The sequence below is a fragment of the Sus scrofa genome, chromosome 6 (genome assembly GCF_000003025.6).
Source record: "Sus scrofa isolate TJ Tabasco breed Duroc chromosome 6, Sscrofa11.1, whole genome shotgun sequence".
Classification (NCBI taxonomy): Eukaryota; Metazoa; Chordata; class Mammalia; order Artiodactyla; family Suidae; genus Sus; species Sus scrofa.
In genome coordinates, this window is record NC_010448.4 from 106926357 (window position 1) to 106944221 (window position 17865).

General features: G+C 38.1%; 1 protein-coding gene across 1 annotated transcript in view; it reads left to right on the plus strand.

Annotated features, from left to right (window-relative positions):
* The window catches only part of MIB1 (mindbomb E3 ubiquitin protein ligase 1), a 125150-nt gene that overhangs the window by 8362 nt on the left and 98923 nt on the right, over positions 1–17865 (plus strand). The window contains exons 2-3 of the mRNA XM_003356369.4: positions 10146–10317; positions 12945–13074. Coding sequence (XP_003356417.1) covers positions 10146–10317; positions 12945–13074 — 302 coding nt within the window. The remainder of the gene's footprint in view (positions 1–10145; positions 10318–12944; positions 13075–17865) is intronic.

A 17865-nucleotide genomic window follows, 5' to 3' on the forward strand; every position in this document is an offset into this window, starting at 1 on the left:
TCCAGGTCCACAGCACCACCCTGTTGTCAGATACACTGATATTTCTGCAGGAAGCATATGAATAATTATACTAAGGCAGTAAATAAAGACTATGTGCCTCTTTGGGTCAGGATTTACCACTGAGTGAGTTTGCTGCTCATTCACAGAATATCTTAGAGTTTTGGAATTTTGGATCTACAGATGAGATTGTGGGTTTTCTTCTTGCATTTCAGAGGATCACTTCTATGTTTCCCAGGTCATGTACCTTACTTTGGAAACCATTGCACTGAGTCACCAGGCAGGAGCTTATGCATTTTAAGTATCTGTAGGAACTTTTTTAGAACATTCCTTCTCATTCTCCTAAGCCCATTTCTTTACTCATGTACTTTCGTGTGCCCCATCCCAATTTACCTTGCCTTTTTTAACCATCATGTTTGCATGACAAGGATTAAACCATTTCCTGAGATGGAGCCCTATGACCACAGTAACAGTTTTTATCTTTGCCCATGGATAAGTGCTATGTAATTATGAAATAGTTTGATACCTTAGTTATCTTTAAAACTTTGTTTCTGAGGGAAAATAGTTCTTAACTCTGTAAGCAACTAGCTTATAAATGAATTTGTGGAGCCAACTAAGAGAAAGTGAGGTTTAAATTAATGGTGGAGATAATGGAACACAGCAGGTAGTCCAGACATTCATTTCTGGCTTTGGAGTACTTTTGGAAGCTTATTTACTTTTGCAGATGCTTGCTGTGGTTAGGATTAGTTTATATTCTCCTGATAAGAGTATATGCTATGGCTTTCTCCTGGGGTGGGGTTATCTTCTTGATGATAATTTTGTTCCTAAAAAGGCAAGAAACAGGGTGAAAACTTTTTGATATTAAAAAAAAAGTCATTGGATTTTAGGAATTTTGCAAGGCTATTGATGATAAGCCATAAAAGCTTAGGATTGTAATATTTTGCATCATGATGCTTTGCTCACCCCTCTTCCTTGGTCTCTTCATGGAGTAATGGAAAAGGTACTAGGTTAGTAGGGAAATTAAGGTCTGTATTCATTTTGGATTTTATCACGTGGGCTGGTTAACTAGGGGAAGTGGACTAAAATTTATTGAGCTCCTTCATGTGTCAGGAACTGTGCTAATAAGCTTTTTACATACTTTATCTTATTTAATCCTCATGAAAATGTTATTTGATAGCCTTCATTTTACTGATGAGAAAACAGCTATGAGGAATGAACTAACTTACCCAAGATGTCATAAGTAATTAATTGATGGTGGAGATTCAAATCCAGGTTTGTCAGACTTTTTTTTTTCCTTCTTTGTAACATTAGTCTCTTTGAACCTTAATTCTTCACCTGTAAAATTAAGGTGTGTAGATCCAGGTACATGTTTGCTTCTAAAATGAAATAATGAATTTTTACCTACTAGCAGGAAAAAACAAAGTGGATAAAATTCTCATTTTTGTTTGACCTCATTAATTTTCAACTCTTGTGTAACAAATGCTAAAATAAATATATATTACTAAAATTGCCAGTTGTATGCCTAATTTGACACCTTGTTTCTTTTGTTTGGACTGTGTGAGATATGATTGTAAGTTTATTATGCAAGCTTATAATAGAGTAGCAGAGGCTGCAAAAATAGAGAGAATAACTTGTCCAACAGAAAAGATATGATGAGGGAGTTTTAGGTTTGGGGTGAGATGCTTTCAAAGACATCTCCTTAACTCATTAACAATAGTCTGCTGGAAATAGATGGTTTTTCACTCTACTACGCTATTAAAATTAACTGAGAAGTGGATAATCTTTTCAGTTTTTAAAATGTATCTCTTTGAGATTTATTCGAATATGTCAGAATTGGATTTAATAACTTATATCTTGAATCCATTAGGCTGAATGGGAAACATGATGGCCTAGATATGTAATTATTCTTCACCCTGGTAGAATGAAGAGCATAAAAGGCCAGACTTTGTAATCAGACTCGCATAGGTTTGAATTTGGGCCTATTCAATTCTATTCAATTACTAATGTGTGACTTAATAACCTCAGTTTCTTCATCTATAAATGAGAATAAGAATGCCTACCTTCTAGTGTTGTTGGGAAGATTAAATAAAATTTATGTGAAGCACCTAGCTTGCTACTGATTTAAATAGTGGCTAGTATTATTAATAACAACAATCTGGAGTTCTTTTGTGGTGCAGTGGGTTAAGACTCTGACATTGTCACTGCAGCAGCTTGGATTGCTGCTGTGGCATGGGTTCCATCCCTGGCCCTGAAACTTCCACGTACTGCGGGCTTGGCCGAAAGAAATAATAACAATCTTATTTTCATTAATTAACTGCTTCTCAAGAGTAAGGAATGTGGAGTATACTAAGCAACTGGAAGGTCACAAAGGCCTTGCCCTCATTAGGAATTTTAATTATACTTCAGCCAATTTCTTTCTTTCTTTTTTTTGTCTTTTTGTCTTTTTGGGGCTGCACCCATGGCATATGGAGGTTCCCAGGCTAGCGGTCTAATCGGAGCTATAGCTGCGGTCTACGCCACAGCCACAGCAACCCAAGATCTGAGCTGAGTCTGTGACCTACACCACAGCTCATAGCATTGCTGGATCCTTAACCCACTGAGCAGGGCCAACGAACCTGCAACCTCATGGTTACTAGTCAGATTCATTTCCACTGCGCCGCAACTGGAACTCCATAAAAAAGTTTTAAAGTTACATAGTGTTTAAGATATCCAAGTAGATAAGTGATTCATAAATAATTGTATGTATATATATATATATAATTGTATCTATCTATATATGTATACAAATAATTGTGTGTGTGTGTATGTATATGTATATATATATATATATATATATATGTAGCATTTCTAATATCATTGAAACAGTCTGTGTCCTTCCTAGTTTCATTTCCTTCCTCTCCTAAGGTGTAACCACTGTTTAGAAGTTAGTAATTCCCATGGATTTCTTTATATAGTACTTTATATGGATTACTTTATATAGTACTTGTTTTATTCTTGTGTAATTTTTAATTCAGCATTATTATGTTATTATTATCATTTATTATTTAAAATTCAGCATCCATATGGAATTTGTGTATCTTGAACATTCATTTTAAGTATTCCATTGTATACCTAATACATGTTTTCCCTCTCTTGTTAATGAATATTTGTTTTCTTTTGCTATTATACGAAATGATAATTTAGATATTCCTATTCCATGCTGAAGTGCTTTATCTATGAACTCTTTGTAATGAGAACCTTCTCTTTTTCAATCATCTTTTCTCTCTGGAAATTTAACATTTTTCTTAACTAAATCAGTGCTTTGTGAATTGAATTGTTTTTCATGACTCTCTTAAGAACTTGTGATTATTGATCTCGGCTAGCATGTTTTACTGTTTTCCTGAATTTTTCCAACAAAAAGACTTAAGCTGTCTACATTCTCTAAGTTACTGAATTTAGATGAGATGTCACTAAAATGAAGAGCAGATGGTCATTTGAGTATTAGAATGAGTCAAAAGCTATCATCAGGTGGTTCGTTTAACGGTGGCAGATGTCTTCATAAAGCTTTTAGCAAAGTGAAAGAGCATTAGCTCTCTGGGGCAATGTGTTATTTTGTAGGAAGGAGAAAAAGCACTAATTGGCTTAGGGAATTAAGTTTTATGAAATTAAAATTTTAAGGAATAAGTCTTGTCAGAGCTAAGTAGGTTTAGACTGGAGGGAGTGGTTTTAGATGAGAATGAATTGGGCAGGTGTAGTAAGAGGAAACAAAAAAGCTACCAAACTATGGGATCTGTAAACTGTTGGACTTGTTCATTTAATGCTCTTTCTCTTTAAATATTAACTTTTGTTTTAAAGTCAGTTAATTGGATTTTCATTAACAATTCTGTACTGCTTATTTTGGTAGTGGAGTAGGTTGCTTTGTTTACTTTTTTTCAATTCTCAGTGTTAGTCTGTTTCACAGCTGTTCAGTAGCTTTGTTGGCATTTGAACTGTGAGAACTAAGAAAGGATTTGGATGTGCTTTTGTGTGCATTAATGGTTTTCCTGAAGTATTCTTTTCTACCATGAATTGTAGAAAGCTTTTTTTTTTTTTTTTTTTTTCCAGTTGTCATTAAGTGTTGAAATGTTTCCATCTAAAGAAGGCCTGTAATGGCTCAGATTATGAGCTCATGAATGTGTCAGTGTACTTTGTGGAAAATGAATTTAGAGCTGAAAAATATATAAATTAGGGAATAGCTGAAAACTGGATTTTTCTTTTTTTGGTCAGGAGGGGAGTTGGGATACATTTTCCCTGTGCTTTTCATCAATCTGCACTCATTTGAAGAACTGTGCGTCTAATTTATGATACACCAGTTAGTGTGTAGTGGATAGCAGTTTGTTTAGTACATTTGACTTTTTGTGATGACATAGGAAACCAATTTGAGACCTTGTTCAGAAACTTAACCACTATGGACTTTTACTATTAACTGCTATTTGATATGAATAATGAAGTTTTCAGTCATTGGTGCTTTCTTGTGGTAGGGACATTAGACTCTGACTTGAGGCACATGACAGTGAAGAGTATACTTAGGTTAGGCATGTTTTCTTTACGTAAGCATGGAATAGCTCAGTTACGGTAAGAGTTAAAAGAAAAACTTCCCAGTAGCAGCTAGATACCACACTGCTAAAGTAACTGAAAGTCGGTTTCTGTAAATGCTTGTTTTGAGTTCCTTATGTCTTTACTTTTAGCTTTTATTTTTAAAAACTTTTATTTATTTATTTATTTAGTCTTTTTAGGGCCACACCCATAGCATATGGAGGTTCCCAGGCTAGGGGTCGAACTGGAGCTGTAGCTGCCGGCCTATGCCACACGCCACAGCAACGACAGATCTGAGTCATGTCTGCGATTTACACCACAGCTCATGGCATTGCCGGATCCTTAACCCACTGAGTGAGGCCAGGGATCAAACCTTTGTCCTCATGGATACTAGTCAGATTCGTTTCCGCTGAGCCATGACAGGAACAGTAGCTTTCGTTTTAAGTATAAGTGACATATACCAGCATTTCTGATGCTTATCCTGCTTATTAAATGCCCCTACTCACCCTGCTGCTTCCTAGAATTCTCAGTGTCAAGAATTTGGAACACCACAAGGGGCAATCCCATCAGCACATTTTGGGGGTTATCTTTCTAGTTTTTCTATGTACGTGTATTAATATGTTTTTTGCACATGTATTAGTATATGTGCACATGTATTCTTTGCACATGTGTTAATGTTATCTATCTATCTGTCTGTCTGTCTGTCTGTCTGCTTTTTTGGGCTGCACCCACGGCATAGAAGCTCCCAGACTAGGGATCGAATCAGAGCCTTAGGTGCTGGCCTACACCACACCCGGCAACTCCGGATCTGAGCCAAGTCTGCGTCCTACACAGCAGCTCATGACAACACTGGATCCTTAACTCACTGAGTAAGGCCAGGGATCGAACCTGTGTCCTCATGGATCCTAGTCATGTTCCTTAACTGCTGAGCCACAACGGGAACTCCATATAATGTAATTTATTTACCAAAGTGCTATACTGTAATTCTTTGCAAACTGCTTTATAAAATAATAGTTTACCATCTCAGTAGCATTTTGTCTACAACATGGTGTACTGACTGCATAGAATTTTCCTCTGTGGATTACCTTAATTTGTACATAAATAGCCCTATATTTTCAATGTCAGTTATGTTAAATTTTTATTCACTACAGATAATTTTAGTATCATTGGATCTACTTTTTAAAAAATTTGAAGGCAGGATCAAAGTCTTTTGAAGCATTTGAAACATTGGCGAGTACCTTCCAGAGATTTTACCAGTTTATAGTTCCCTGTCAGCGCACTCTGTCTCTCTTGACACCATCTTCACATACACTGACATATGATTTTTTATTATTTGCCAATTCAAGAAGATAAAAATTGATATCTCGTGTTTTCTTCTTAGAATTATGAAATTAATATACTTATAATAAAACTAAGCAACTCAGAAGTGTATACAGAAAAAAAATGTGAAAATGCCTTCTTCCGCCTCTGTGTACCTCAACCACTGTAACAGTTGGGAGGAGTTTTCAGATGTTCTTTGTTTATACATGTCATGTGTGTGTGTGCTTTCATGGGTGTGTGTTTGACTTCTAGGCTTTGTGTCATGCTCAGAGAAACTTTGTTCAGAATTGTAAAATGTGGTGTTTATTTTTTTTTCTAGTATTTTTGTGGTTTCCTTTTTTCATATTTACCTCTTTAATTTATATTATTTTTGATATATTGTACTGCAAAGAACTATAACAAAGATTGTAGCTTATTTTTAACTTGCTTTGTTCTAATTACAATGGTTATATGATAAAGTACCCCGAAACTTGGTGTGTGCGAAGCAGTTTATATGTTTAAGGCTTCTGTGAGTCAAGGATTTGGAGAGACTTGGTGGGGAATGGCTTGCCACTGCTCCACAGTATCTAAGGCCTCAGCCAGAAGAGTCAAACCGTGGAGGGGCTTGTACATCCAGGCTTCCTTGGGCATCTCTGTCTATACCTCTTTGTGGCCTCTCCTTGTGGTCTCTCCTCTGTGCAGCTTCAGGGGAGTCGGATTTAGTACTAAAATACAAGGTGTGCAGGGCGTGCATCCTGGGGGAGGGAGAGAGACAGACAAGTGGCACAGAAATCATATAGGGTCACTTCTGCCACCTCATGTTTACCGAGGCAGTTGTAAATATCTCTCCAGGTTCTATGGAGGAGGAATACAGACCTGCCTCTTGATGGTCACTTGCCGTTGTATTATTCTCAGAAGAGCACTCGAAATGGAATTAGATTGGTGGCTTTCCTTATAATCTGCCATACCTTTCCTCCATTTTAAGTATACACTTGGTTTTCTAGGAATGTAACTGGCATAAATAAAGCTGAGATATAGCTGTATTTCAGTATTAAGATCGATGAATTTTAAAAAATTCATATGGTGATCTTTCCATTTTTTTTTGTCTTTTTTTTAATTTTAATGACTTTTATTTTTTTCCATTATAGCTGTTTACAGTGTTCTGTCAGTTTTCTACTGTGCAGCAAGGTGATCCAGTCACACATACATGCATACATTATTTTTTCTCACATTATCCTGCTCCGTCATAAGTGACTAGATATAGTTCCCAGTGCTATACAGCAGGATCTCATTGCTTCCATTTTTTTTAATTAAAAATTGCAATTTTATGAAAATTTAAAATTCATTTTAGCAGCCTGTGTCAGACAATTACGACAGTTCTTTGGAATCTTTGTGGGTAGGTTTTGGAATATACTTAAAAATACTGGTATACAAGCTAGAATAATTTCTCTTTGTAAACTTTTGTTGTTTGTGTTGGGAAATAATAATTACAGGAATAATTATGAAATTTTATTTTTAAAATGGATACTATACAGAATTGACTATATATTGATTTAAAGCAAAATGTAGTAAATTCTTAGTAAGCCATGGAGATGATAAGCCAGGTTGTGGATTATTTAGTACTTTAAAAAAAATCCTTATGTAATTGAAAAACACCAAACAAATCCTTTCCTGTGTATTCATTTATATAGCCTGAAAAGGAGGAGTAGATGAAAATTGCATTTCATTCTTTTGATTTATATTCTAAAAAACTGAAACATACAGTACTATTGAATGCTGATGTTTCTGAGTTGTGCAGCTATAAATTTGGGTTTTAATTTTAGTTTACAGTTTGTTAAACTAGTGTATAATTTCTTTTGGGCCTGTGGCTGATGATAATTTTCATGATTGATAAATCTTAATTAATTAGCCATAGGACATAAGACAGAATGAGAAGTGGTAGATGAGCTACTGGTATATAGGGCTGCCTTGCATGGCTGTTGTGTCCACTGTTGCTATTCTGACATGAAGACGAAGGAACCGAGAGGACAGGCAAAGCTGCAGGGAAGCCATGGCTCTGGGGAAAAACCCGAGATAAAATAGTAATTAGAGAATAGCAGTGGAGAAGTTGGGTAATTTGTTATATGCCATCTCTGGGAAAATTGAGAAACTTATTAGGCTCTTTAATTTTTCCTTGGGATATGTAATGACTTTTTTTTTTTTGGATGCACCTATAGCATACAGAAGTTCCTGAGCCAGGAATTGAACCCTCACCACTCAGAGACAATGCTGGGTACTTAACCTGCTGTGCCACAGCAGGATCTCCATGATGGCTTTGATCACTAAATAAATAGATGACTAGTATATTTAGTACATCTATGTTAAGATTAAGTGCAGTGTAATTCGTTATATTTGCATTTTGCTTTAAAGCCTTTCAGAGTATGTTTCTCTCTGTTATATCTCTTTAGCTTTATAGTGTCCCTCTCTGTATTGTCTTAGCCTGCTTGGGCTGCCAAAACACTCTACCACAGACCAGGTGACTTATTTTTTTTTATTTATTTATCTATTTATTTTGTCTCCTTGTTTATGTAAAAATGATTATATTTTACAAAATTAAAGTATAGATGATTTGTAGTGTGTCAATTTCTTCTGTACAGCACAGCAACCCAGACTGGGTGATTTAAACAACAGGAATTTATTTATCACATTTCTGGAGGCTGAGTAGTCCAAAATCAAAGTAGTGGCCAATTTGGTTCCCTAGTGAGGACTCTCTCCCTGCCTTCCTGCTATATCCTCACTTGGCAGAGAAGGAGAGACCTTGGTTTCTATTCATTCTTCTTAAAAGGACACTACTTCCCGTCATGGGTGCCCAGCCTTATTGCCTCATCTAAACCTAATTACCTCCCAAAGGCCTCACCTCCAAATATCATCACACTGGAGGTTAGAGCTTTAACTTACGGAATTTTTTTTTTTTTTTTTGGTGGGGGAAACTCCCAGTCTATAACAGATAGGAAAGTAAGTATTTTCTCAATTTATAGATGAGAATCTTGATTTTATACCTTTGTTTTTTCCATTTAGTGCAATGGTTTAAATATATAGGACACAAGTCATGTTTTATATATATATATATATATCTATGTTTTTTGTCTTTTGTCTTTCTAGGGCTGCACCGGCGGCATATGGAGAGTCTCAGGCTCGGGGTCTAATTGGAGCTGTAGCCACTCGCCTACACCATAGCCACAGCAATGCAGGATCTGAGCCGCGTCTGCGACCTACACCACAGCTCATAGTAACGCCAGATGTTTAACCCACTGAGCGAGGCCAGGGATTGAACCTGCAGCCTCATGGTTCCTAGTCAGATTCGTTTCCGCTGCACCACAACGGGAACTCCTATTTCATTACTTTATATGCTTTATAGTGGTACTTTTATAGTTCTAATATCTATTTCATCTATCTGTGTGAACTTTTTTTTTTCTGTCTTTTTGGGGCTACACCCGTGGCATATGGAGGTTCCCAGGCTAGGCGTCTAATTGGAGCTGTAGCTGCTGGCTAACGCCACAGCCACAGCAACGCCAGATCCGAGTCATGTCTGCAACCTACACCACAGCTCACAACAACGCCGGATCCTTAACACACTGAACTAGGCTAGGGATCAAACCTTGGTCCTCATGGAAACTAGTCCGGTTCGTTAACCACTGAGCCACAATGGAAACTCTGTATCTATGTGAACATTTTTAGTAGAGGTTATATTACCAATTGCTTATTTTCTCTTGTTCCTTAAAACACACACACACACCAAACTCAACTATAGTATATTATTTCCTATTAAACTGGGTATTGTTGATGGGGAAAAAGTTTTTAGTACCTAGGGATAAATGCTTAAGTTAATTGATAGTTTGTTTCTGATGTCATAAGGATAAAACTGTCTTTGCTTTTGAAATTATTTACCTGGAGAATAGGTTCACATTCTTCAAAAGCTTTTTGTGTGCTTGAAGTCTGACATATCTACTTGGTGGTAAAGGATTCTTTGTTTCTCCGGATTGAACCTAAGTTTCGGTTTGTGGATGAGAGCAAGAAAAATGCTATTGAGAAGTGCTTTTACTATTGAAACAAAAGGGATAGAAATCAATTTGTCTATAATTTATACTGATTAAAATATTCACAATTTGTTATCTTGAAATAGAACATTTGAAATGTTATTTCCTGCTTTATTGAAATAATTTGTAAAATGGTGTGTTCTTTTTTTTCCCTTGGGGAATAATATTCAAATAAGTAACAGTTGTAATGAATGTAAGCGTGTATTTCTGTTTTAATAGGCATCAAGCATGATGGAACCATGTGTGATACCTGCCGCCAGCAACCAATCATTGGCATTCGATGGAAATGTGCGGAGTGTACAAATTACGATTTGTGCACAGTTTGTTATCATGGAGATAAACATCATTTAAGGCATCGCTTTTATAGAATTACTACACCAGGAAGTGAGAGGTATGGGAATCAATTTTTTTCTCCAGTTGCAACTTCTTGTTTCTATCAAATTCTTTATATCATTCAGCCTTAAAAATAAGATTAGGAAGTAGCTTCTGACAGCTGGTTTAGTCAGGAAGAAGCAGATAGCAGGCTCAGTGTGGACAAGGCCTACCACATAGTGAGAAAAGAGCTCTGTGAAGATGGAGCTACATGTGTTTTTTCCAAGGTAGTCTGAGCTATTCTTTCTCTAGTATGGAGACTTGGCACTGCTCAGTCTTTAGAAATGCAAGGGTGGCCCAAGAGAGGCTGATTGTTTTCTTCTCCATATGCAGTCTGTTCTGTTAGCTGCTGTCAGATGAGCATTAGAGCCCATTTATTTATTTATTTTAATTTTTTTTGTCTTTTTTAGGGCCTCACCCGCGGCATATGGAGGTTCCCAGGCTAGGGGTCTAATTGGAGCTGTAGCTTCTGGCCTACGCCACAGCCACAGCAATGTGGGATCTGAGCAGCATCTGTGACCTATACCACAGTTCACAGTAACACTGGATCCTTAACCCACTGAGCAAGGCCAGGGATTGAACCTGCAACCTCATGGTTACTAGTTGGGTTCATCAACCACTGAGCCATGTTGGGAACTCCTAGAGCCCATTTATTGCAGCGAGAGGCATTTATTAAGACTGCAGAGCATTAAGACTATACTTGTGTAAATTTGAAGATAAGTAAGACATGGTATTCCTAAGGAGTTTACAGGCTAAGAGATTATTTGATCATCAGTGATTACCATGTGGTGTTTCTGCCTGTGTATAGAGATAGTATTGAGTGTCTTATGAGCAAAGAGAGAGGGGTGTTAATTGCAAATGAGTGCAGAATTTCAGGTGATTGAGTTTTGTCATGAAGATATTGCTAATGCGTAAGAGCAAGAGTCAGGTCCATGAAAGGGAGCCAACAGGAATAATAGAAAAATGGATTTTGATGTCAGACTGCCCTGGTTCAAATCCTGGGCCTGCCAATTATTAAGGGAGTAATTTTCAACAAATTATTTTTGTCTTTTGCTTACAGTTTTTAAAGTTAGGGTATAGTTGAGACATGCTGAAAATGAATAAAATAGTGAGATAAGAGTAGAACAAAAGAAAAAAAGGAAATCTTTTTGATTTTTAGAAATGAGAAAGATGTAGAAGAATAAGGGGTAGAAAGCCTTGGAGAACCAAGCTGGTCTAGATAGTTGAGTATAAAATCTTTTTCAAGGTCCATAGGCTTTTGTAGATATGCACTGCTTTTTTTTTTTTTTTTTTAAATTTAGTTTAATTTAATTTTATTTTTTTGGCTTTTTGCTGTTTCTTGGGCCACTCCCGCGGCATATGGAGGTTCCCAGGCTAGGGGTTGAATTGGAGCTGTAGCCACCGGCCTACACCAGAGCCACAGCAACGCGGGATCCGAGCCACGTCTGCAACCTACACCACAGCTCACGGCAACGCCGGATCGTTAACCCACTGAGCAAGGGCAGGGACCAAACCCACAACCTTCATGGTTCCTAGTCGGATTCGTTAACCACTGCGCCACGACGGGAACTCCTATGCACTGCTTTGGAGACAGTTTAGTGTAGGTCAGATCCGGGCCACTTGACATACACAGTGCTCTGAATTTTGAACAGTTGGAACTTTATAAAACCAGGTGATTTCACAGAAAACCAGGTTTTTGAATTACCACCCAACCTCCCTCACTCCCCTAAAGACTGTCAACACAGAGCCTGCATTTGTTCCTGGCGGTAGTTGGCTGAAGCACGGAAAGACTTGTACCCTTTATACAAATCATGCTCTTGAGGTCAAATGCCATTTACCATTTGTCATTGCAGGGGTGCTGTCTTCCTTCCTTCCTTCCTTCCTTCCTTCCTTCCTTTCTTTCTTTCTTTTTTTGTCTTTTCAGGGCCACACCCGCAGCATATGGAGGTTCCCAGGCTGGGGGTCCAATCAGAGCTGTAGACGCTGGCCTACACCACAGCCACAGCAATGTGGGATCCCAGCTGTGTCTGCAACCTACACCACAGCTCACGGCAACACTGGATCCGACAATGCCGGATCCTTAACCCACTGATCGAGTCCAGGGATTGAACCCGCCACCTCATGCTTCCTAGTCGGATTCCTAGCACAACGGGAACTCCTGGTGCTATCTTTCTTAAGCCCTCATCTATAGTACTTGCCTGACAGTTGTAGGGTTTTGAGTTTGCTACCTCTAAATCAGTGAAGAGTAAAGTGATACCCTGAAGTATTGATTCCATTCCAGTTTAACTTGGGCAAATTTACATATCTCTTTGGGACACAGTTTCTTCATTTGTAAAACAAATGTAATGAATAACAATACCTTCTTCTTAAGGAGCATAACAGATTTTACACCTCTGTTAGTGCTTTTATGTATAGGAAAAGGTAAGTATATATTAGCCATTATTATTATTCCAGCTACAAATGTCTTCATTGTCATAACCTTTGGAATGTGGATGGTATTCCTGAAACACACTGTTATATAGTGGTAACCAGAACAAAGAAAAATCTTTTATATTTTCAAAATAAACTTTTCTATAATGTCATTTTAAAAAATGTTCCTGTTACCTATTTTTATATAAATTTGAAAATAAATGATTTTATTTTTAGGGTTCTGTTAGAGTCTCGTAGAAAATCTAAGAAGATTACAGCCAGAGGGATCTTTGCAGGTGCCAGAGTGGTACGAGGAGTGGACTGGCAGTGGGAAGATCAGGATGGAGGAAATGGACGTAGGGGAAAGGTAAGTATTTTTTAAATTTATCATTGTTCTAGAATATTGTATATTTAGTAGATTTTTATCACTCATCAAAGTTCTTAGCCTTTTTTTTTTTTTTTTTGCTTTTTTAGGGCTGCACCCCCAGCATATTGAGGTTCCCACGCCAGCAGTCTAATCAGAGCTACAGCTGCTGGCCTACACCACAGCCACAGCCATGCCAGATCCAAGCCGCGTCTGTGACCTACACCACAGCTCACGGCAACACTGGATCCTTAACCCACTGAGTGAGGCCAGGGATAGAACCCGCAACCTCATGGTTCCCAGTTGGATTAGTTTCTGCTATGCCATGATGGGAACTCTTTGGCCCATTTTTTAATGCCAAAAACAGTTTTTAAAATTTTCATTTTTTTTTTTTTCCTGTAAGAAAAGACCCTTCCTGCTCTGTTGTAAGTATTGGCTCAGTGAGAAGGATTTTGGGTAGATTTTAGCTTTCCACCATTAGGCCTCATATTGCCATTCTGTTGCCCAGCATGCCTTTCTAAACATCCTGTTTGGACCAGTCTTCCATAAGCAGTATCTCAAGCTCTTGACTATCTTGTTTTTAAAAATTTCATTTGAATTTACTTGTTTTGTATTCCATTCTCTCAGAGACCTGTTTGTGAGGCCTAATAGACAGCTACTTTGTTATCTAGTCCATTTAGCTCTTTACCCTTTTTGGGTGGTGTGTAGAGCTGTCTGGCGTCAGTTACAGCAGTTGTTCTGAAGGAATTGTGAATGGTCCCTTTAACTGGGTGAGATTGCCAGGGATATTAGGGTAAGTGGGTGTTGGTTTTATTTATTTTGGGTTTCATATTGCTTTTGCTGATTATGCCGTCATTGATTCAGTCAGTCAACAAATACAGACTGTACTCTCTGTGTTTTGCTAGATGTACTGAAATGAATAGTATTTCACATTTGAGACTTAGCTGTTAATCACTGTCAGTTCCACTGTTAACCTTTTTCAAAGTATTGTTTTTAGCGTTAAGGAATGATGATTTTAAAGTCTCTGTCATCTGAGGAACTCTTCCTACAGGTTCCTCTTTTGTAACAACTTGGGGTATATAGATTCTTTAGAATTTAAGATTTTTAAACATTTTTTCTAAATTCAGAGAATTGTTACACTGATTTCACTTTAAATAGTAAGGTTTAATTTTAATGTTTGAAAGTCACACAAATATTTTGGCTTTTATATTTTTAAGTGCTTTGATTTTTATTGAGGAAGCAGTACTTTTTTTATAATTTAGTAGATATTTATTGAACACTTATGTGCAGGATTCTGTTCCAAGCATAAGAATTATAGGAATAAACAAAAGAGGCAAAGGTCTCCTCTCCTGAAACCTATAATTTATTTTATTTTATTTTATTTTATTTTTGTTTTTTTTTTTAGGGCTGCACCTGTGGCATATGGAGGGTCCTAGGCTAAGGCTAGGGGTCCATTCGGAGATACAGCTGCCGGCCTATACCACAGCCACAGCAACATGGGATCCTTAACCCACTGATTTAGGCCAGGGATCAAACCCCCATCCTCATGGATCCTAGTTGGGTTCTTTAACCACTGAGCCACAAAAGGAACTCTAGAAACATGCAATTTAATTAGGAGAGCTAGATAACCAAAAGTGTAAATCTAAATTCTGTGACTGTAGTGTAACATGTGGACATGCAGCTGGTGTGAGCTTGTAGAAGTATAATGGGTCCCCTTCTGCCTGGATTTTCTAAATTTAGGACTTTGATTTTAACAAGATCCCTGGGTCATTTAGGTACACATTAAAGTTTGAGAAGCACATTTCTAAAAAGAAAAATAGCCTGGTGTGAATTTGGGAAGGATGTCGTCTGTAGATAGATAGAGTGCTGTGGGGACATGCTTGGCAAACCAATGGCAGAGAAAAGGTGCCCCTTTGGGAGTGGGCGCAGAAACAGCCTTATCCCTGGGTGTAGAGTCTTGTTAGGCAGAACTGTCAGACTCTACTCTTCTCCTTGGAGAGACCCTTTCTGCAGTGTACAACTTATCCAGCCATTGATAGCAGTCCTGTGTCACATGGGATGTATTAAACATATGTTAAAGTTTGAAGAAGAGTAGTAAAATGAAAAAAGCAAACGTTTCCCCCACTATACAGATTAAAAAATAGAATGTTATAAATACCTTTGAGAGCCTTCTGTTTACCCTTTCCCAGTTGCAACCTTCCATGGTAACTGATTGCTGCTGTCATTATTCCATTGTTTTTCTTTTTTGTTGTATGACTTAGTGCTGTGTCCTATACATGTAGGATTTGATTTTTGAGAAACCAGGTAGCAAGCACAAAACTAACTATTGTAAGGACAGGGCAGAGTTGCCACTTTTAGACAAAAGCTCCCAGGAGAATATAAACTGAATCGAGTCTCTGGATAACCTGCTATGCGACCCTGGAGGTTTATGAGTCTTTCTGGAGTAGTTAGTAGGCATGGTCGTTAGTAAGTCCTGGGAAGCACAGAGCTACACACAGGACATCAGGCAGGGCAGAGGTATGGGCCAGGTACTGGGCACTGGACAGGAATATGGTCAGAGGACATGAGTTACATGCATTTTTTGCTTCTAAGCTTGCCATAGTACTCCTCAGTGTTTTAGGAGTAGGTCAAAACAGAATATTCTGTAGGGTGAGACGAGAGCCAGCTGATTTAGGTGGCAGGGGATGGGAGGGGGAGGGGAGAGAGGGAACCTCATCATTACATAGTTCAATAAGCCAAGTATGATTGGGAATTTGGATCAGCTTCACTCAAGCAGTGTGTCCTTAGGTTGATAAAATGATACAGTGGCAGTGGGGATCTTGGTGATAAGAGCCTTTAGCATGTCTGGCCTGTGAATCATGTGGCTGCAGTTTGGAGAGATTGCCCTTGGTGCCTGGTGCCCATCATCATCCTGGAAGCTCCCTCTATGGGTGCCTCTGCCTCTTTCCTGGTACATCATCCTGCTTACTCTGTCCTTTGGTGGAGTGTGAATTCTGATAACGTCTTTTCAAAGAGTGCACAAGATGTAAATTTTAGTATTTTCAGTCTAAAAATTTTTAACTTTATATTCTTCCTCACAGTTCATTTTATGGTCAGAGGGTTGGAAAAATTCTGTCTTATCAGCTTTTGAAGACAATTGCTGCTAAAGTCTAAAGCCACATAAATGGAATTTTCTGGATTTTTGTTATATTTGCACTTTTTTTAAGGGGGTTGAGAAGCAGGCATTCTTGAAGCTTTGATTCATCAATGTTACATTTTTGGTTTGTTATGATTTATATACTTGTTACATTTTAAGAACAAAGTGAAGAAAAAATAAATGAAACCATTTTGCACATGTGATTGAATGAGGGAGCTTAATATAAGAGGAAGTCTTCAGGGTAACATTGTATAAGCAGGGTTGAGATGAAATGTAATTTTTATTGTTTGACACTTTTTAAAAATTTTTTTGTCTTTTTGCTATTTCTTTGGGCCGCTCCTGCGGCATATGGAGGTTCCCAGGCTAGGGGTCGAATCGGAGCTGTAGCCACTGGCCTACGCCAGAGCCACAGCAGCGCGGGATCCGAGCCGCGTCTGCAACCTACACCACAGCTCACAGCAATGCCGGATCGTTAACCCACTGAGCAAGGGCAGGGACCGAATCCGCAACCTCATGGTTCCTAGTCGTATTCGTTAACCACTGCGCCACGACGCGAAGTCCTTTGACACTTTTGACCCTGTGTATGAATGGAGAAAGTTTTTAAATCCCCCCCTTTCCCTTCAGTGCTGGCTACTCTGTCCCGGTCTGTTAGTATAACTCATGTGAGCAGTGTGTAGTATATTCTTATCTTTTTTTTTCCTTGAAGTTCAAGATCCCCACCCCATTCTCATTACTACATGTACTCAGTCCAGGCTGATGCTGCAGTACTGACGCAATCTGTGGCCCACCATGTACCATGATTTTTTGCATAGTGGCAACAGTGTTAACACAAAAGTAAACACATCAAGTGTAGGCTTTGGCAAACATGATGTAAGGATATCATGGAAGTGTATAGTGTATTCTTAACTACCTATGTTAATATTTTAAGATTGTTTTCGTTTTATAAATACTTTTAAGTGTATGTTAATTGTTTCACATAGATACGCAGATATATTTCTTTCTTTTTATAATGATGAATTTCAAACATATACCAGAATAGAAAGAATAGTGTAACAAATTCCCATGAACTGAACATCCAACTTCAAAAATTTTTTTTTTTTTTTTTTTTTTTGTCTTTTTGTCCTTTGTTGTTGTTGTTGTTGCTATTTCTTGGGCCGCTCCCGCGGCATATGGAGGTTCCCAGGCTAGGGGTTGAATCGGAGCTGTAGCCACTGGCCTACGCCAGAGCCACAGCAGCGCGGGATCCGAGCCTCGTCTGCAACCTACACCACAGCTCACAGCAATGCCGGATCCTTAACCCACTGAGCAAGGGCAGGGACCGAACCCGCAACCTCATGGTTCCTAGTCGGATTCGTTAACCACTGCGTCATGACGGGAACTCCCCAACTTCAAAAATTTTAAAAAATGTCATTTGTTTGTTGAAGAAACCAAGTTCTTTGGATTTGGCTGATTGATTCTTTATGGCATTCTTTAACTTGTTCCTCTAACCTTTATATTTCTAATAAATTATTTGTTAGATGTAGAGAATGATTAGATTTAGGTTCAAGTTTATTTTGGCAAGAGTACCTCATCAGTGGTGTGTGTATTTTCATATTAAGAGGCACGTAAAGTCTCCTAGTGCTCCTAAGATTGAGCAATGCAGGTGTTGTCAGTTTGAT